At 39.7% G+C, this 20,582-nt stretch overlaps 4 protein-coding genes and 1 long non-coding RNA gene across 5 annotated transcripts in view; 3 read left to right on the top strand and 2 right to left on the bottom strand.

Annotated features, from left to right (window-relative positions):
• Window positions 1–2,055, bottom strand: part of LOC112558951 (arachidonate 5-lipoxygenase-like) — a 28,914-nt gene extending 26,859 nt beyond the window's left edge. Inside the window, 1 exon segment of the mRNA XM_025229721.1 lies at window positions 1,264–2,055. The gene's annotated coding sequence lies outside the window, so the exon portion shown is untranslated.
• Window positions 2,056–7,136: 5,081 nt separating this feature from the next.
• LOC112558953 lies at window positions 7,137–10,896 on the bottom strand. The gene is made up of 4 exons (XR_003098258.1): window positions 10,738–10,896; window positions 10,370–10,437; window positions 9,807–9,895; window positions 7,137–9,486 (listed from the first exon to the last, which is right to left on the bottom strand). It is a non-coding gene; the product is annotated as an uncharacterized LOC112558953 (long non-coding RNA).
• Window positions 10,897–12,086: 1,190 nt separating this feature from the next.
• Window positions 12,087–13,518, top strand: LOC112560729 (complement C1q and tumor necrosis factor-related protein 9A-like). The gene is made up of 2 exons (XM_025232752.1): window positions 12,087–12,395; window positions 12,972–13,518. Exons 1-2 carry the CDS (start codon window positions 12,311–12,313, stop codon window positions 13,376–13,378), a joined length of 492 nt encoding a protein of 163 aa, XP_025088537.1. The 5' UTR covers window positions 12,087–12,310; the 3' UTR covers window positions 13,379–13,518.
• A 1,355-nt stretch (window positions 13,519–14,873) lies between these two features.
• LOC112559596 (complement C1q-like protein 4) lies at window positions 14,874–15,760 on the top strand. The gene is made up of 2 exons (XM_025230929.1): window positions 14,874–14,877; window positions 15,089–15,760. The coding sequence occupies exons 1-2, from the start codon at window positions 14,874–14,876 to the stop codon at window positions 15,496–15,498; spliced, it is 414 nt and encodes a 137-aa protein (XP_025086714.1). The 3' UTR covers window positions 15,499–15,760.
• Window positions 15,761–17,190: 1,430 nt separating this feature from the next.
• On the top strand, window positions 17,191–18,616 carry LOC112560728 (complement C1q-like protein 3). The gene is made up of 2 exons (XM_025232751.1): window positions 17,191–17,532; window positions 18,040–18,616. Exons 1-2 carry the CDS (start codon window positions 17,322–17,324, stop codon window positions 18,447–18,449), a joined length of 621 nt encoding a protein of 206 aa, XP_025088536.1. The 5' UTR covers window positions 17,191–17,321; the 3' UTR covers window positions 18,450–18,616.
• Window positions 18,617–20,582: the final 1,966 nt, after the last annotated feature.

Raw genomic sequence — 20,582 nt, 5'->3', positions numbered from 1 at the left:
TCCTTAAACACAAAGAAATCCACAAAAGTTGTTTTAAAAACACTAGCTGCCTTTTACAAGTGATCAGCCGAGAGTTATGTTTAGCGAAACTCTACAATTTCCATCCTCTTCTAATTTAAAAAAATTGCAATTTTGTATTTGGTCTTTCAATAGCAATGATGAAATAAAACAAGTTGAATGTGTTTACACAGCTTAGAAGGGTGTGTCGAATACCTTTCAGCGCCAACAGCTTTGACGATGTCAACACCTATGTTTATGGAATATGTCGCATAGCGGAAACTGGTTTTAGTTTATCAGCTGCTTTTTCATTACATTACATACAGTACTTATGCATATTATACATCATCAAATTTATGTGAATTAAATTTGGTGACAGCACTTCCATATGCTTTTGAAAGTGAATAGCAGGAAGGAAACGAACTGTTAGGATTTATTGGCCGGATTCCACTCCGCCGTGCTTCACTCGCTTCGGCAACGACCTCGACTTGCAGTAAATAAACTGAATTGACGATCCCCTTTTTGCAATTTTATATGAAAACATTGCTTGATATTCTCTAGATTTTTCAATATGTTCTCAGTATTCTCCTGATGTCACTACCCTCATTCTCTGGAGTCGTTACCGCTATAATCTTCAATCGTCACATTGTTGTTCGTTCCATCTTTGTGACTACTTGGTGATCTTGTTAGAAATATGAGTTTGCTTTTAGCAGAGATTTTACGCTATATAAATTATCACCACTTCCTTTAACAAAAATGGTCAGACATAGGAAAATATACATTTGTAATCTATTACAACACTAGTACAGTAAACGCAACGAGGAAGAGCGGAGGGAAAAAGACGGAGGAGATATAGACGCAAATGTAGAAGACTAAAAAAAAAAAAAATGTGGGAATTGGGGAATGCAAAAAAATGGGGACGAAAAATGACAAAAAGCTGAGGGGAAAAAAAGAATTCATTTGTCCATTCTTAACATGTCAAAAGTCAAAACTGTTTCAATAGCCGCTGATTTGGACCTCACGAAGGGTTGCGGCCGTGTGCAGACCATTCATGCACGCTCTTATATTTTCATTTTTAATGGTATGCTTGGAATTTTTACAACTCATCGCCCTACAGCAGTAGCACACCCACCACCACCCACCTGGTTCCCACGCACTCTCGCTTTCTTACACAACGCACGCGCAGTGAGAGATAGAGAGACTATGTCACTAGACTAAGAAATTATTTTTTCCTAAAAAATTGCACGAGAAGTCTTGTCTACTGACCTTTTTCAGTTACTGCAGTGGTCGCGGTCTCTCGCTCAAGCTGGGTCACGCAGCCTTATCGCCTTTCTCAGCAGGTGTGTATAGTCTTACTCCTGACGGTGATGAGAGCCCCACTGGCCTACTAGCGAATATTTGCCGCAAGGTGTTTTTCAGCCACACGACGACGGTCCTGGTGCCTACAAGTTGCAGACGACACTTGTTGTCCACTTTACGAAAGCGTGGCGGCTTTATAACAACATGATCCCTCCGATCCAACCGTTGGGATAAATTAGTGGAACGTGCCTGATTGCATACTGCTGCGGCTGACACCGCTGATTGTCACCCCTCGCCCTGTGTATGCAACCCCATCCGCACTCTGACCAATCGTCAACGAGGTAGGTTCCGGTCACGTGACCTCTGCGTCATTCACAACGGGGGCTTTTCCAGCGAAGCGAGGTTATCCCGGCGTCACGGCGCTGGCAAACTGTGGCGAGACAGGAAAAGCGACTCTTGGCATGTGGAATCACAAACACGCACCGGTGGGTAACCGCCTTTCATCGCCCCGTCACCCATCCCGCTTTCTCATCGCGGTGGGCGGGACGCCACCGCCGGCAATCGCTTTCTCTCAAGGACGACGAGGTTAAAGGTCAGAACAGGACAGACATCGTTCGGAACGTTTCGCGTGCTTCTCCCACGTAAAGCGCGAATGAACACTAAAAATGGTGGTCGCTCTGCTACAATCCTGGGTTGCCTTTCGCGCGGAACTGAAGGGTCAACAGTTTGCAAAGTTGTGACGCATGAGGATAGCTTTCAATGAGGAGGGAGAAACATGAGTCGTGCTGATGGCAGTTCACACGGTCACGGCCGGAGTGTAAGATGTCAACGACGTCAACGTCCAGATCACTTTGTCACGATTCACCAATCAACTGACAGCAAATTATCTCCCACACTCCACCGTACTTTGAACTGCTGCCATAAAGACAGCTGGTGCGATCACAGATGAAAACTTCTGTCTTCATCTTTCTCTTTTTTGTTTTCTTTCCAAGATTGTCAAGTCATGCCCTTTCGTCTTTCTTTGTATTTACTGTTTTTCAGGAGTGTGTTAAGAGAGGAAGGTGCCTTGAGCGGTATGAATGGCAAAGAAAATCTCGAGTAAAATATCTGAAAATAATTAAAAGTCAGTATAGAAACTCATTATTCACGTTAAAACGTTTTGATTCTCGTGGTCATTTTCATTTTGTGTCTGCTTGAAAGAATTACATAAAGTCCACGTTTTCGGCGAATTCTTTTTGGAAAATAAATGTCCCTTTCTATCACTAAAGCACACGCACTGAATATGCCGCGGTTATGTTTACGGAAAAGGTGCGTTTTCAGTGCAGGTTTACAGGATTCAATAGTGGGTAGGTGGCGGATATGAAAGGGAGAGAGGTTCCATTGTTTCACTGCACAATAACTAAAAATCCTGTGGCCATATGTTGTTGTTTTGTAACACCGGTGCTGTTTACTATCTTCTTGGAGAACAATGGTCGAAGTTCCCCACGACCATCATACTTCCATTTTCACTGGCGGAAGGCCGAACCTCAGCCTTTATGCAACAATGTTATTAGTGCCACCACCTCCACCACTACTATTCCACTGATACAACAACTACGAATCACAGCTGTTGATCGCATACCCTTCAAACACAATGTGGACTCCTTGTTTTGAGACCCTTATGTCCGTGTTTTTTTTTTCTTTTCTTTGTAAGGCGCTTTTAGTTAGTCTTTCATTGCAGGATAAAGCGCTATACAAATTTATTTACTTAATTAACCTACGCTTTGCACACAACTTATATCTGTTAGCAGACCTCATAAACAAACTAACAGACAGTTAAAGTGCATATGGAATGGGAACCAGCACTAAAAGGTCAATGGAAGCGGCAAAGCAAAGATTTACATGAACAGGGTACAGCTCGAAGAGGTAATTTTAAGCAGCTTCAAATACTTGGGAGCCACCCTTCCAAGGACGGCCACTCCACGCATAATGTCCGCACCAAGATCGCAACAGTGGCAATGGCTAAGTATAGCCAAGCCAGCTTAAAGACCAACCTGAATGGTTTGCGTTTTTGCAGACATCGGTAGATATAGACGATATAAACCTAACCTGTAAATTTAGCTTCCAAAATCCATCCGTAAATTAATTACGGGGTGGGGTATGGCTGGGCACAGAAACAACCCTCTAAAGTTTGTTGCATTTTGAGCCAGTGATGATCAGTGTGATGAATGCTCACTTTGAAAGCTTGTCTTAAGAACTGTAAGAACTGTGTTTTCACACATGAAAGTCCTCACTACCTACTCCGGAGTTAGTTTTCGGCCGTCATCTCGAAAAGCTGTTCGGTTAAAAGCGATTGCAGGGCTACCATAGGTGTCCAAGTAGATGTGTGAATAAAGCATTCTTCCATTTATTTATTTGAGCACTTTCATTGTCTTTCTTGGCTCTAGAAATAGTCCCCTTAACATACTCAAGCCATTTTTTAAACTACAAGATGTTTCATCCGTGCATATAGTATAGGTATCAGGGTATGCACTCGTAGAAGGCGCTGGGCCTATTGAGATTCTACACTGACATCAAACTATTGTGGGGCTACGATCCAGACAAGAAGACAAGTTGGATTGTATGGTCTTGAGCGCCTGTGCAACACGCACATCTATAAACATCAACTGCGGTCATATTTATGTGACCGCCTGCAGTGACACCCTCACACGGAAAATAAGTCTTTTGCCATCGTTTTCAGTCCTGGACGCCAACCCTAGCAGTTGTGTCTGTTTCTATATATATATATTTTTTTAATCCAGTTTTGTTAGTATTCAGATTTAATGAGTGTCTGGACTTCTAGTTGCACTAATCCAGAAAACATAACGCAGAACAGATTTCGAGAGATCCACCATGTGGCATTGACGATCATTTTTAACTTAAATGTCGAACGTTTGACAAAGCTGTGTGTGTAGGTCGCAAGAAACCAAGGATTTGAAGGCGAACGCTCATGACATTGAAATTTTGGTCATGTTGAGAATATATTCCCAATACAATGGGATTTTGAGGCACTTTGCCGGTTTGAAACCTCGGCACTTTGTTCGATTTAACACAGTCTCAAAAAAGCTCATCTGAGGGACACACTGTAATGTTGAATTAGAAGGAACAGACCAGTTCATCCAGGACATAAAAGAAATTCCCACGATCACATTAACAGTTGAACAGCAGGAGAAACAGCCAAGAGCTCAGAACATGTTGTCGCTAACCCCCAAAGTGACGAGGCAACCTCCTCCCTCCTTCCCCAGTCTCTCCATCCTTTTTGCGTCCGGTTTCATCCCTCGTCGGGGCTTAATGACGAGGCTAAGTTAATGACAGACATTACGGCGGAAGTCCCAGAATGAGAACAACCGGTTGGGGAGTGAAGGGGTGGGAAGTTGGGATCCGGAACTTGTAAAAGCAAGATGACGAATTTTTGCGCAGACTACTTTGCTCCAGACTTTAATCGCAGCTCTAATTCTCACTCAACAGGCGACATATTGAAACATCACTGCACCACATCAAAGCCGAAAACTGAGTTGGATGCTGGCTAGGTTGTGTAAGTGTTCTGTTGACATCCGAGTCCTCATTTCGACCGTTCGCACACACACCCCGCCCTCTACTATACTTTTACGTAGAAAACGAAATAATGAAATGCAACCCAGCGTCCACAAACGTTGGTTAACTAGTTTGCATTAACCATACATCACACTACGGGAAATAATCGCGGAGGAAGAACACGGCGATAATGAAGAAGAAGAAGAAGACGACAACGAAGTTGAGAAGAAGACGACGAACCATAAAATGAAGACAACAAAACGAAAAAACAAGACACGACATTGTTGTTTCTCGACCGCCACTGACCCTAGAAGACGATGTGAAAGAATTCGAACAAAACTCTACATCTGAATATTTTATTACTCATTTCGTACAGGAAAACTCTGCGAGCTCTGTCATTACTCATTTCGTGGAAGCAAGGAGTGTATAGATGGACTGCTGTCTCTCTACCAAAACCAACGCTTAACCTATTGCAGACCTGGGCAAACGCCGGCCCGCGGGCCGGATCCGGCCCGCCTCCTGTCTCTGACCGGCCCGCCCGCTTCCAGTATATATACTATATATAAAGATTGGGTAAAACTGAGTAATTATATTAGTCCGGCCCTCTAAAACTATCCCAACTTCTCATGCGGCCCCTTGAGAAAATTAATTGCCCACCCCTGACCTATTGCGAAGTGATCCGCTGTTAGTCTCGGCGAGCCGTAACAAAGAATGTGAATAAACCGGAAGGTTTCTTGTCTCATCCCTTGTTTTAGCAGTTAACTGGAAAAAAAAATCTTCTGCCAGCAGTCCAGGGATATTAGTTCGTGGTAGAAGTCTAATAATCGGGCACTTAAAAGACTTAATGACTGCTTTTAAAAGATGTTGAGATCAAAATTTAGCAATTATTGAGAAATGCAATAATTATGTCCTTGAAAGGTTGAAGAATAGAACTGTTTTAATAAAAATCTTACTTTTTTATGTACATCAAATATATAAAAATAAAGGCAAACGATGTATTGAAATATTATAGCTTGCGGCGTCTGCCCACATCCTACTCATCTGTACATCGCTGGTCTATTTGTTGTTAATCAATGACTATTATATCTCTCAATGGGGGTACGGAAATATCTGCATATGGAATTATTCTTGCGATACTTTGCTAAATGGCATTGTAGGACGTGCAATTATTTTAACAATGCTTAGTAATCATTTTTCCAGAATAGTAGCAATGATGTAACTTTTGTATGAAGTCAATTGTCGCAAACCTAAGGGGATCAGGTTCACGTGATGGATGGAGAATCGTAGTTAAAACCTTACCTACACTCTCGACAACTCCGTCACACACACCGACATATACTTGTGCGTAATCAATGAGTTTTCACTAAATTGCTAATTAATAATTTCACCACGATCAAGCCCCCAGCGCACATCCCCAATAAACGAACACGACGAAATTTAGAGAAAATAACTTAATTATTGATTAAAAAAGAATGCTTACACACATCACTAACATCCACAACGAAACAGATTATGTGAATTCATATCCTGGCTAATTATCTAGGGTGTCCTTTAACCCTATCTTCCTACACTACTCTAGATATCTATTGAGTAAAAGAACCCTGTCCTTAACTACCACCACTCATTCATGCACACTTTCACACGCTCCACACGTAATGCATTCATACACTACTTAGCTCCACTGAATTGTCTTTGCTGCGTGGAATAGAATAGTTCCTGGTGGTTTGGCACACAATTGTCCTTCGTCGTCTCGAACAATTGTCCCTTGCTAATTAGGAATGTCTTTGTTTATAGTACACAATTGTCCTTGCTGCACGGACTGCACTCCCAACGCGACGTAGAAGAGTTGGTGGTCTACTAGCCGTTGATCTTCCTCGTCTGGAGCAAATCTTTCACAAGACACGGACGTTATCCGCAGTTGAAGTTGCAACAGAGTGGAACCAGCGCCTAGCTTTGTTACCAGAGTAACATACTCCGCTGCCAAGAGTAGAACCACGTCTTGCAGGGTTAAATCCGTTACATAGAGCCACTCTTTACGACATTCTTTTTTAAGAGTGGGTTGCGCACCTCTTGACAAGTCTCTATTCCACGTCTCTTGTCTGGTGATGGTAGCCTGGTGATAGCGAACAACACAGTAATAGAAGGCATGAATTTAATCAGTTTCTCTCGCTCTGAAGTGTATGCGCCGAGAGTTTGGTGGCGAAGCAGCGATTCTGGGTCCATCACAATGTTAAACTGCCGGCTTGGACTATCCGTGGCACATCGCACACCTATGTACATAAATACAATCGATCACGCATCGCCGCTAACTGGAAACAATTACAGTCGCCCAGCTTCTGGAATCCCTTCCTTACCTGAGACTAACTTACCTGCCATACCCGAACACCCGCGTCGGTTTATAATCACTAAAGACCGACAAAGTTGCAAAGTTGTCACCTGCCTAACGACCTACACTGTTAGATGCGCGGTATGCGAATCCTTATTCTCTCGAAATAATAGCCAGCGCAACACCGCTCCTTACCAACCCACTGCTCTACTCCACTTGTTATTTCGTGACATCGACGTTTTATACTTCAAAGAATGCAGTGTAGTTTCTGTCTGAGAGATTTTAAAGATTTGTGATAGTTGAGGCACGAGGTAATCAGGAGTTCATTATCGCTGTGCGTATCGACTGAAGAAACTTATATTTCCATCGCTTTCCTGCACAACCCTTTGCTTTTTACATCAGCAAAGGTACAGTTGTGCACGCGCATGCGAGCGAAACTTTCACAATGGTTTGCATTTTTCTTCAATGCATGATATTGATCCCAGGGAATTGGGCACACGGATGGCGAGGTATCTGCGGACCTCCGACCACCGAGTCAACATAGACATGTACAGAGGGATATGCAATGCTAATCACAGCTTAACAATCTGCGTCACACACAGCTTACAGTTAAGTTCTTATCTTACTCTTCCAACTCTAAAACACTTACATAGTGTCAATCATGGAACAAAGTATTTATTAAACCAATTCATATCAGACATAAATATTTCCACATTAAAAGTCAGGGCTCATCAAGATCCAAATTCCTTAATTGTGGGAGATTTCAATGTCTCACCAACTGGTCATCAAATACGATCCATGCACACTTGTGTGCACATATGCATGCACACACACCAGTGTCTCAATCTTTTATGCAATCGTTTTCTTGCAATGGTTTGGACATTTTGTTTTAGCATCAATCATATATCTAACTGCAGTTTTAAAAATTTCCCAATTTATACAAATTTTTATTTAGTTCTACATAATTCATCTTAATATACAAAGGCAAGGGAATACACTTAAATGATTCATATGACATCAACAACAAGGAAACAAGGTTTTCTTATAACAATTGACAAATTAAGATTTGAACCACTTCACAATCACTTCAGACGAAGTCTTAGAACAGATGCTCAATGGGTTACTACTCATGAGTTACATCATCAGGGTGAAAAACTTGAAAACTATGTCACTGTTGGAAAAAAAGAATAAAGTAGCAGAAAACCTCTCATATCAATCAAATTAGTGGTTCATGAAAATCCTGATTTATGGCAGAACAAGTTTTTCAAATGCTACCTTTGAAAGAGAGTTTTCATGTGTGTGTATATATATATACACATACATTGTGTGTGCAATAATAGTTGGAATAAAAACATATCTGAGATGCAGTGACCTGGTCAAAGTGGCTGAAATCTTAATCTCTTTATCACAGTAAAGACAAGACCCTCAAGCGTGACTGCCAGTTTTAAGCATAAGAATCTGTTCATACAGCATGCAAGGTATGCTATTTCCAACAGGCACAGCAGGCAACACCATAGAAACGTGTCCAGCTAAAAAGACACACCAGTCCCTAGGCACTGGTATGACTATGGACAACTAAGTCCAATTAATCCTTGGAACTGGTAATGATTATGGACTAGTCTCTATAACTGGGGCAAGTTGGTGGTGAACTGGTTAAAGAAACGGTCACACTCACAGGGCCAACTGTTCAGGGTTTCTCTGGGTATTCAGGCTTTCTCCAGCCTGTGTGTGTGTGAGAGAGAGAGAGACTTAGTGAGTAGTTATGATCTTAATGATGATGAATGAATGTGAATTTGTATGATGCAGTTGATGCCTACTGATAAGTGTGCATGCCTAAGAAGCTGGTAACAGTCATCATGAGGAAAAAGTATCACTAGGCTTTGTTTCCAGCCAATACCATAGCATCAATCAAATCTCCATTGGTCAAGCGCAAAGCACCTACAGCTTCATTCCATGTAAGTTTCATTTGTGTCATCATAACTTCAACATCTTTGAGATTTAAGCCCGAAGCATCTTGTAGTTTTTCACCTAATCACTTGCATAACAACTCCAGGGGAAATAACTTCTCTCACTGTTGCATAACTGAGTTGCCTTCCTTTACAAATGAGGCGCATGGTATTCGGCACAATCATGAGAAAATCACTTATCTTTTTAATGATAACCTCCCCTTCCCAGTCCTGCTGCACTATTAATTTCTTTTTTTCTTTCATGAACTTAAGAACTATGATCACCTCTGCTGCACTTTGCTGTTTCTGTATAGTTGTATGACTGGCTTCATTCAGACCTTCCAATGATGAAGTTTCCACAAATGTCTGTGAAGGAGAACATATAAATTCTCCACGTTACTGCTATGTTATCAACTAAAATACCTAACAAAATTACTTCCATACAATATTATTATCTTTAAAAAAAGACTAGGAAGTATCATCAGTATTTCCTCATGTAATAACATTAAATAAACTAGCAAGAACATGATCAGTATTCTGTATTGCAACAACAGACATATGCACAAATCATGGTAAACAGTAAGGAACATAAAAGATTCATCTACATCATGCTCTTAGCATAGATTGCATCTCTTTACAATGGGGGAGAAGGAACCTCTCCATTTTGCACATTCCAATATCCTCACCTCACCACTGTTTAAGCCTGGTCCTGTCGATATTTCCTGACAGACACAACGCACTGTAAAGTCTGGATGCTTCTTCTTCACTGTTTACTCTGTACAAAAGACAGGTGTATTTATATGGTGAAACTTTCCCTAGAAAGACATTCGGTTAAATTATGTTTAGTTTTTTTCCTGTTGAAAGAAGTCATTCTTCAAGAAATTGAAGACATTTATCAAATAACCTTTAAATAATAATTATAAACTTAAACTTGCTACTTGACTTTTTTAAAGTGATGTTAACAAGGTCTACAACTTTAGTGTGGATGTTAATTCCAAGTATGGTTCTACAAATTCTACATTTTTAAAATATCATATGCTTTTATTCTTATTATCTCCTTTTCCATAATATAGTTATAAGATGACAAGAAATATAATCACTTATTATAAAGAAGTCATTAAAAATATTCTTTACCTGCTTGATTTGTGTAAAATGAAAACCTCTTTTTTTCATATCTATATATGCCTTTGCACAGAGCTGCAGTGGTTGTACAGTCAAAAACTGACAGAAGTTTGAAAATAATGCTTACCCTGACTTGTTGTCTGCCTGGCAAAGACTTTATGGGTAGGCCAGTGTTTCACAAAACAGGCCCGGGAACTGCGAAAGCAACAATCTGCTTAGCGACGTGTTATCAATGTATAATTATGCTTTGTTAGTAGAAATGGGTATATTTTGCTATGCATTTTTGCCATTAATATTTCTGATGCTTCCGACTATAATAAAAACGCATGCCAAGAGAATTATAAAATCACGCACAGGACGAAAATGTACACGCTGCGTTACAATCATGTATATACGAGAATTCTGAACATATATATCACTCACAATCGACACAAGATGTAATCAGTATTATATAATCACACATAAAATATCATTCAAAAAAATTCACTGTATTACCAGTAAAACGCAGATCGACACCGTGTGCAACGTTTCATCATGTTCTGTACTTTTCCACATTTCAAACACTTTGGTTCCTTGTCCAGCGTGCTACTGTCGTTACTATGGTTAGCATCGCTGTCACTAAAAATGGCTTTTGGGTCCGCCATTGTCAGTCTATGGGAGGTAACTCTGAAAGCAAAGTCTCAGTTGAGCTCGCGGTTATCTTGTCCCTCCAACACATTGTGATGCACAGTTGAGCATAAATCTTTGTGCTCGCTGCTGCCTTTTGTTCCTTATCGGCATTCCTGTTTTCTGATAATAGAAGGCAATTTACTGAAGTCAAAATCTGGTGACCGTTGTTTAAGTCCAATCTCTTCTTAGTAAAGCGGCGTGCACAAGGGATGGTAGGGGGGGGGGGAATCGAAGAGATGAGGCTCAACCGCTTCCTCCTACAAAAAAAATTTTTCTTTTTAGAGGTCCGCCTGATTTTTAGTAAAATACTTTTTTTATTTGCTTATCTTGGGGAAACATTCACAACAGTTTTTACTTTTAATCCTAATATATAGCAAAGGTAAACGTCATCCTAGCTCTAACCTTTTTCTAGTCGGAGATGAAAGTACTGTTAGAGACCTACTTCTTGTTTATAGCGCCAGCATTTTTAAGACAGCATGGGGGCACTCCAACAACTCGCAACCCTTCAATATGCCTCTGCCCTCTATGGATCTACGTACCCATTCCGACGTTAGGTCCACTGTGAGGGCGGCATCGATGTGCTGTTCTTACACTGGAATCGAACAAGGATGACTATCCACTTCTCAAATACGTTTTGAAACACAATTTCATTGACTTAGTCCTTACAGCCACCGTCGATCTTCGTGTTCGGTAAACCATTTAACTGACCTCTACCCCCCCCCCCCCCAAACAAAAGCTGGTTAGTGTACATGAGTAACAATTAACAGTGATTAACATTTCAGGAATGACTGGTGATCGAAATTTTTCCACACGGAGAGGGCCCAGGGCTTCTGCTAAGGCTAAATTCTTTGGGGTCCCAGGGTACCCTTCTTCAGATTTTTAAGGGGTCCCTGTTCTTCACCCAAATTTGAAGGGGACCCCATTGACGAAAATTGAAGGGGTCCTCCGAACTTTTAATGCTTACTGTACGCAATTGTTTGCGTAAGCAGAAGCCCTGCCCAGGGTGTATTTCAATTCTTACATCTGAACTCATTTGGAGAGCACACTTCAAAGATTACAGAGACCAGACTTTCGTCAACTAAAGCTGAAACTTTCAAGGCAGTTTGTGCACTTAATTATAGATAAAGGAGGGGTTTATGTTCAAGTCCAGATAAGATAATTTGGAAACTTGCAGCCCTGATAATCAGATGTCTGTCTCCTACACTATCATTGTATTGTGGCAGCAGAGGTAGGGTGCGCTTGAAAACAAAACAATGCTAACTAACTTCAAGAAAAATGTCCTTGTGCTAATAGCTATAGAAGTAGCACTGAGCTTTCGTGTTATGGGTCCGTTAACAAAAAGTCCGATGACTTGGATATAGAGGCGCTGAAGACGATCGTAGAGCAACAAGCAGCTAGGATGGCAACACTGGAGGGTGAGCTCACGGCTGTCAAGAACGAGGTCACGGTTATCAAGAACGGACTCCCAAGGTCATTTCAGCAAGGTAAATCCTCAGATTCCAAGCAGTTAAAGGATGAATGTATGTTGTTTTAATATTCACGAAAAACAGATACTATGTTGTCTATTTGTATACATTTCTATGTGTATATTTTTCATCCCCTTCCATTTTTTTCTTGCCTCATTCACTCTCTTTCTCACTTATTCTGTTAGGTCTGTGTGCCTAGGTGGGTGGCTGGGTGGGGAATTGGTGGATAAGTGCGTGTGCTTATGGGAGCACGTGTTTGTTCTCCAGGAAGTTTTTAAAATTCATTTTGAAAGAGCGTAAAACAGATTTGGAGCTGTAAATTTACATACATACACAACATAAACGAACTAAGGATACAAATAAAAGATTTTGAGTTAAATAATTAACATAGTGATAGAAAGAAGAAATAGTAAGACGCAACAAAGACTTTAAAACGGATTAAAAGGATTAAAGTATATATTTTTATTTATGCATTAGTATCTGTTGACTTAATGAACTTGGTTACAAGACGGATGAACATACGGAATTTCATTAAGACCTTCATCGTGCATAGATAATGTGTATGACTGTCTAGTCACAAACTTCTTTCAACAGTTGCTTTCACAGTTCGCTTTTCTACTGATGAAAACCTTCACGGCATCCTCATCAGCTCTGGGCAGACTCTAAAATTTGACAGTGTCATAACTAACCTTGGCAACGCCTATGATGCAAGCACTGGAGTCTTCACGGCACCGATATCTGGACTGTACACATTTCACCTGGTCGCCATGGTTCCTCTTCAAGCCCGGAATCTTGATCTGGCTGTAATAAAGGGCAGCATCCCTGTAGACCACGTCTATGCGAACAGTCAAAGCCCGGATGCTCAGGGCTCGACCCAGTACACCATACACCTTACTGCCGGTGAAATGGTGTGGGTACAGCAAGTAGGGGGAGACGGTGTTAGAGGAGGTGACTGGACAGTCTTTACTGGATACCTCCTAGCAGCTGACAAGCCTTCTTAATATCGTGAAGTTCGACCAATGGCCTTTGACATTCTTTGCAGTAATAATGCAACTTTTTTCCTGACTTCATTCAACTAGACATATCTTGTCAACATGAGACAATCAGAGAAACCTTTTGAATAAAATAAACCTGTCTGTGAACTTTCGTCTTGTTGCTTCTTTTTCTATTCTACAGTATGGACTACATAAAAGTAGCTCGCCTCCTTGGACCAGTCAGCCTACTTTTTTTGTATTATCATCATCGCGAAAGACATGCTAATTGTGGTACCTCGTGAATGTGGTCGACTTTTTTGTCTTTTCGTTCGGACGCTTTGGGGAGCGTGAAGTAGGCTAAAAAAATGTAATGGAATCCATTAAGAAAATTTTGCTCTTGCTTTTTGATTTCACAGAAAGCTATCTCCAGAAACTTGAAATTAAAATTGAAAATTAAATGCCCGGTAGGTCTTTGTCAGTAGGGGAGACACGTCCGGCAAATACTTCTCGTAACAATAAATGCGGTTTAAAAAAAAAAGGTGTAGCAAGTGTTGATACAAATGCAATTCTTTGTATGTAAATTTCTCTTTTGCTATTTAACGTCAGATTAACATTTATGTATTTCGTCTTAAATTTTGCCATTGTGCCTGATTAATGGCGGAGTTGCCTCTTGCAATATGGACGTATGGGCAATCTTGAAATATTTAATGGGTACACGAGTGAGATAAAGGGTGGTGAGGTAAGCACAGGTTTTAAAACGAAATCCCGGATCTCTGAAATAATATCACATTTTGCGAACTCCCAAACCGTTTCAATTTGAGTTTACTGTATGTAAAATACTAATTTCAGGCATGGTGCTCCTAAAGTTCATGCACTGAGTTAACCTTGGTTACAAAAGAGATGAGTATGATCAACGCAAAAACCTAAGCGATGTTAGTCTTTCTCCTTATTTTTTAAGGGAACACCATTGAAGGTCATATTTGAAGTTTAAAAAAAAAAGTTTTTGGTAGGTCATGTTGACCGCAGACTTTCTGGTCAGTTGAGTTGAAATTGTTATCTGCGTCACGACAAGTCAAAGATAAAAGTTTTTACGCTTAAATCCAGGTCAGATAATCATTGGGGGAGAAGTTACAAACAAAGCTGTCTTGTGCACATATTTTTCTGACTGTGCCAGAGGTAAGGTAAATCTGCAAACAAAGCCATGCTGACTAACATCCAAAGAAATTTCCTAAAGCTTTTCGCTACACAAATAGTGTTGACCTGGTCCTGCTCTGGAAGCGTCAACAGAAAATCAGATGACTTGGACCTGCTGGCACTGAAGACGATCGTATAACAACAGGCTGCGAAGATCGCGACTCTTGATAGTGAGGTTACGGCCCTGAAAAATGGACTGCCGAGGTCATTTCAAGAAGGTGGGTTGCCAAATGTCATGTAGTCAAATGATTAATACTTATCAAGTATCTCTCTCCTTCTCTAATATATATGCGTTCGCGAGCACGTGTAGGCATAGCATTGACAAAAAATGCGTGAGCATTGACAAAAAATATTTTGAAATACTTATGTTTCTTCATGTTAAAGATAAATAGACATTTTAATAAATGGGATTTTAATCAAAGTCATGGACCTTGCACTTAAACAGGTCAAATAAATAAATCTTTTTAGGTCATTATTCTTCTTGGTCGCCTGCCTCTTTTTGCTATATCTCATTGTTTTCTATACCCACACTTCTTTCAACAGTTGCCTTTACAGTACGCTTCTCAGCTGATAACGGCCTGACGGGCATCCCCATTGCCTCTGGGCAGACGCTCAAATTTGACAATATCATTACCAACTACGGCAACGCATATGATGCAAGAACTGGAGTCTTCACAGCACCGATACCCGGATTGTATTCATTCTTCCTGGTCGCCATGTCTCCGAACGAAACTTCACCTCTCTATCTGGCAATAGTAAAGAACGGCGTACAATTAGATATGATCTTTAGCAACGGTCGAAGTGATCCGGAGGATCAGGGTTCAACTCAGATCACCATACGCCTTGCTGCTGGCGAGATGGTGTGGGTACAACAAGTGTCTGGAGAAGGTGTTAAGGGAAGTAACTGGACCGTTTTTACCGGTTACCTCCTCGTGGCAGACAAGCCCTCTTAACAGCGTTAAAAAGAATTTACCAAAATAATGACGAAAGTTGTGCATAGGATTAGGAGCATAGCATTTTATGATCATTTAAGAAACAGGGATAGCTGAGCAGACACACAGTAATATCTTCATAGCATGATTAGTCCTTCAGGACCTGATAGCAGCTTTACATTAGAAAATTAGGTGTGTAGTCGAACACTTCCAACGTTGCTACTAATAATTAACTTTGGCTTTGGCAGGTTATTATTTCTGATTTACAAAATTGACAATATAATAATATCACGTTTGTTGCTTACAGTGCTACCTACAAAATACATTTCTTTGAAAAGCTTAAACGAAAACTGAGGGTTCTGATTTATTTGAATGTAAGAAAGTCAAGTCTGTCATTTGACAGGCAACTGAATTAGTTTGAAAGAATACACTGATATAATTATTTTATTAAACAGAGAGTTATAGGATAATCAAGATAAAGTAAACCGAATTACATGATGTAAACACATTTAGAACTCATTGAACCCGTAGATATATCTCCCCTCCACTAGCTGAATATAACTGCGAAAGAATGAGCCTGGAAATAACAATAATGGTCTGTTGTAAACAAAGTAACATCAGGCTTGACAGATACTTGTAAGTATTTGTGTTCGCCTTTACGATTAGGACTGGAACCTCAATCAAGCCTTTATTCTCACAATCAAAAGCACAAAGTGAAAAAGAAAAAGCAGTACCTAGAAGTAAAGTTGTTGTTTTTTTAACATTAACAAAGATCATAAACTTAAGGAAATAAATTCGTAAATTTATTTTTAAGATTGGATTACCCGCCTATACCAATAGGAAAATAATCAGCTGCATATAGTCCCACTGACATCCTTCATTGAATTACTTTTAATTATTTTAATTTCCTCCAAATAACCCTTATGTTTCCTAAGGACATGCATGTAGTTCGTCCTTTTAAAATTGTACCCTGTATTGTTTATTTTAACTGCAGCATTCATACAGATGGGAACTTCGTCCCAAATTTCTTTTTAAAATTTTGTACACAGCGACTTGACCCAATGAAACACAAAAACAAGACAATAATGAGGCATGATTTACCAAAAAGATCTGGAACTAAGTGGACTAAAGACTGTAACATCTGACTATTGCTCTGTTTGGTCAAACAGTCGAAGTCACAACAACATAAACAAAGCTTGATGAATATCTAACGAGTCACTCAATAGTTCGATGAAGATCTGTGTTAGTGTGTGTGTGTTTTCAAATATATGCATATGTGAGAGAAATAAAAATCATACAAGTGCTAAATAAAACGCAAGCTATACAGATCTTTACAAAAGTAATCGTAAATTACATTTAGCGGTCGGCTAACTGTTGATATAAATCTCTTTTCTTAACATTAGTTTTTACAAATTACTATATTTTTTGGCAATGCATAATGCAATCTGTAATTAGTTCCTTTTATTTTTTTTAAATATGTTTTTCCATAAGTTCTTTTATGAATGTTTATAACAAACTAAACACAAATAGCCCGTTAGTTAGAGAGGAATGTAAGCACAATAAAATTTAATCATAAAAGTTGACTGTGCAACATGTGGAAACATGGGAATTCGATTCTCGTCACCAGTTAAACGATTTAACCAGATGCATATATGAATGTCCACCATTCATTGCCTAAAACAATACATGCTCAGTCAGGGTTGTAATCAAACAGTGCATAGATAAAGAGGGTTTTACAGATAAGGTAAACTAGGTAACGTATGGTCACTATATCCAGATATGTGTCTCCTACACTATCGTTATACTGTTAACAGCAAAGGTAGACTGCATTTGAAAACAGAGCAATGCTTACAAACTTCAAGCGAACCCTTTTTGCAAGAGTGGCTTTACAAATACCACTAATCTGGTCATGCTATGGGTACATTAACAAAAAGTCCGATGACTTGGACATAGTGGCACTGAAGACGATAGTAGAGCAACAAGCAGCGATGATCGCAACACTTCAAAGTGAGATGACGGCCCTCAAGAACTCACTTCCGAGGTCATTTCAGCAAGGTGAGTAGAAGGGTTCAGGCAGTCATTCAGTGAATGTTTAATGTATGGACAGTATATCTACACATGAAATTATTTGCTTTTATGAGCTTGGCTACCTATTAAAAAAATCGCCGCCCCGTACAAGAGAGCAAGTTAGTTCACATATGAGCACTTGTGTGAGCGTGAAAACAGACTTTCTCATTTTGAAAATGCATTTAATCTTTGGTAACTAAGGAGCAACACAGCTTTCAAGAAATAAACAATAACATAGCATATGACGCAACAAGACAGAAATGCAAGATTTTTATTCCAATTAGATAAGAGAAGCACATATAGCCAAAAAGCGTGTATTTAAAACAATCTATATAATAAGCTATAAATTTTTATGAGGAGATTATTACGTACTTAGCTAAACAACACTCTGCATAATAAATCACAAAAAGAAATGCGTTGAAACATTATTACTTATGGTCGTCCATATCATATACTGTGTATGGCGGTCTTATAGTCAAACATGTCTTTCAACAGTTGGCTTTACAGTACGCTTCTCAGCTGATAACGGCCAGACCGGCATCCCCATTACCTCTGGGCAGACGCTTAAATTTGACAATATCATTACCAACCTCGGCAATGCCTATGATGCAAGAACTGGAGTCTTCACGGCACCCATACCCGGATTATATTCATTCTTCCTGGTCGTCATGTCTCCGGACGAAACTTCATATCTAGTTTTGGCAATAGTAAAGAACGGCGTACAACTGGATCTGGTCTATGGTAACGGTCGAAGTGACCCCGATGATCAGGGTTCAACTCAGGTCACCATGCACCTTGCTGCTGGCGAGATGGTGTGGGTACAACAAGCGTCTGGAGAAGGTGTTAGGGGAAGTAACTGGACAGTTTTTACCGGCTACCTTCTCGTGGCAGACAAGCCTTCCTAGCAACATTAACAATTTGAAAGAGTTCATAAAAATGATGTACTATTTGTAGGGGATCCAGAGTTACAGCTGCGCATGCGCTACATGGTCATAGCTTAATCACTTCCTAATGACCTGGTAGAAGCTTTATGTTTGACTAAGCATTAAAGCTAACATTCCTTTATTATTCTGTTTATTTTATATTTTTTAGATTTTCAGCTTGTTTTTATGCTGTTTGCTGCTTTGCACTCTCACCCCTAATGTCCGCAGTCGTAATCCATGCCAAATGGTTGGGTTAAAGTAGTTTTGAAATTTTTAATATAACATTTTATTTTGTCTTATTTTCAGAATCTTTGATCCAATATCAAGGTAGTCATCTGCATCAGTCACCGTTAACTTTGACTGAGCAATTACAGTATGTGTGGTCAACACGCTCGAAACGCCGTGACGATCGTATATTTCACATGATAATAGAAGAAAAACAGAATTAAATTCATTTTAAACATTCCAGTCCAATGCAAAAAAGTAAGTCAGTATTAATAAATGTTTTGCATATTGCTTTAAATAGCCAATTTGGCTTATTCATAGAGTAGCGCTGGTATCAAACAGAAGAGAGTTTAATGAAATAGTAGTAAAAGTTACTAAATTTCATGTATGGAAGGGTACACATCCATAGTAGAATTTTGATCAACTGAATATAATCTGGCACCTGTATCGTGCTGTCAATGATACCGACAGAGTTTACGCTAAAATACTGATAAGATAAACTTGGAAAAACAACAACAACAACAACAACAACAACAACAACAACAACAACAACAAACAACAACAAATCCTTAATTAAATATATTGACAATAAAACATGGGAATTTGATTCTCGTCACCAGTTAAACTATTTAACCAGATGCATAGAAGAATGTCCGCCATTCATTGTCTAAAACAATACATGCTCAGGGTTTAATCAAACAGTGCATAGATAAAGAGGTTTTTACAGATAAGGTAAACTAGGTAACGTATAGTCACGTATCCAGATATGTGTCTCCTACACTATCGTTATACTGTTAACAGCAAAGGTAGACTGCATTTGAAAACAGAGCAATGCTTACAAACTTCAACAGAATGGTTTTTGTAAGTGTGGCTTTACAAATATCACTAATCTGGTCATGTTATGGGTATATTAACAAAAAGTCCGATGACTTGGACATAGCGGCACTGAAGACGATAGTAGAGCAACAAGCAGCGATGATCACAACACTTCAAAGTGAGACGACGGCGCTGAAGAATGAGATGACGGCCCTCAAGAACTCACTACCGAGGTCATTTCAGCAAGGTGAGTTGTAGGGTTCAGGCAATCATTCGATTAATACTTAGTGTATGGACATGTTTTAGTATATCTACACATATGCTCGAAATGACTATGCCTCTTTGCTCTTGGCTCCGTTTCTATTGATATTATACCGCGTCTTGCTTGACCGACTTTCTTACTCTCAATCTGTTTTTTATACATATGTGTGTGTTGAAAAAATACAAGATTTTTATTCAAATTATTAGATAAAAGAAGCACATATAGCCAAAGTACTTTAAAACAATCTGTATTTATTTAATGCTATTAATTTTTCTTATGGCGTTATTACGTATTTAGGTAAACAATACTTTGCATAATAAATCACAATAAAAATATAATTTTGTTCAAACCATTATTGCTTATGATTACCCTGTCCTATTCTGTGTATGTCTGTCGTAAAGTCACAAACGTCTTTCAACAGTTGCTTTCACGGTTTTCGTTTTTTTTTTTTATCTGACTTATGATGACCCGAGTCTCTCACGGTATCCCCATTGCCTCTGGTCAGAAGCTGAAGTTTGACAGAATCGCCACTTTTTATTTACGGCCCTAACGACCTATGAGCAAGCATGACGATTCTTTCACAGCACCGATACCCGGAGTTTACGTATTTAACCTCGTCGCCATGTCTCCTAGTGTTGCGCCATTCCTGAAGTTGACCATAACAAAGGATAACATCCCTCTTGATCATGTCTATGCTGAGGGTCAAAGCGATCCGGGGGATCAGGGCTCAACCCAGTTCACCATACACCTTACTGCTGGTGAGAAGGTGTGGGTACAACAAGCAGCTGGAAACGGTGTTAGAGGAGGTGACT

This window comes from Pomacea canaliculata, linkage group LG3 (genome assembly GCF_003073045.1).
Source record: "Pomacea canaliculata isolate SZHN2017 linkage group LG3, ASM307304v1, whole genome shotgun sequence".
In the NCBI taxonomy this organism is placed as follows: Eukaryota; Metazoa; Mollusca; class Gastropoda; order Architaenioglossa; family Ampullariidae; genus Pomacea; species Pomacea canaliculata.
This window is presented reverse-complemented; position numbering and strand designations above follow the sequence as displayed.

Excerpts from the sequence above, each read along its gene's own strand:
- LOC112560729 (XM_025232752.1), top strand. The coding sequence starts at position 12,311 with ATGGCAACACTGGAGGGTGAGCTCACGGCTGTCAAGAACGAGGTCACG. Across the intron at positions 12,396-12,971 it reads CCCAAGGTCATTTCAGCAAG|TTGCTTTCACAGTTCGCTTT; the intron begins GTAAATCCTCAG and ends TTCTTTCAACAG.
- LOC112560728 (XM_025232751.1), top strand. The coding sequence starts at position 17,322 with ATGCTTACAAACTTCAAGCGAACCCTTTTTGCAAGAGTGGCTTTACAA. Across the intron at positions 17,533-18,039 it reads TCCGAGGTCATTTCAGCAAG|TTGGCTTTACAGTACGCTTC; the intron begins GTGAGTAGAAGG and ends GTCTTTCAACAG.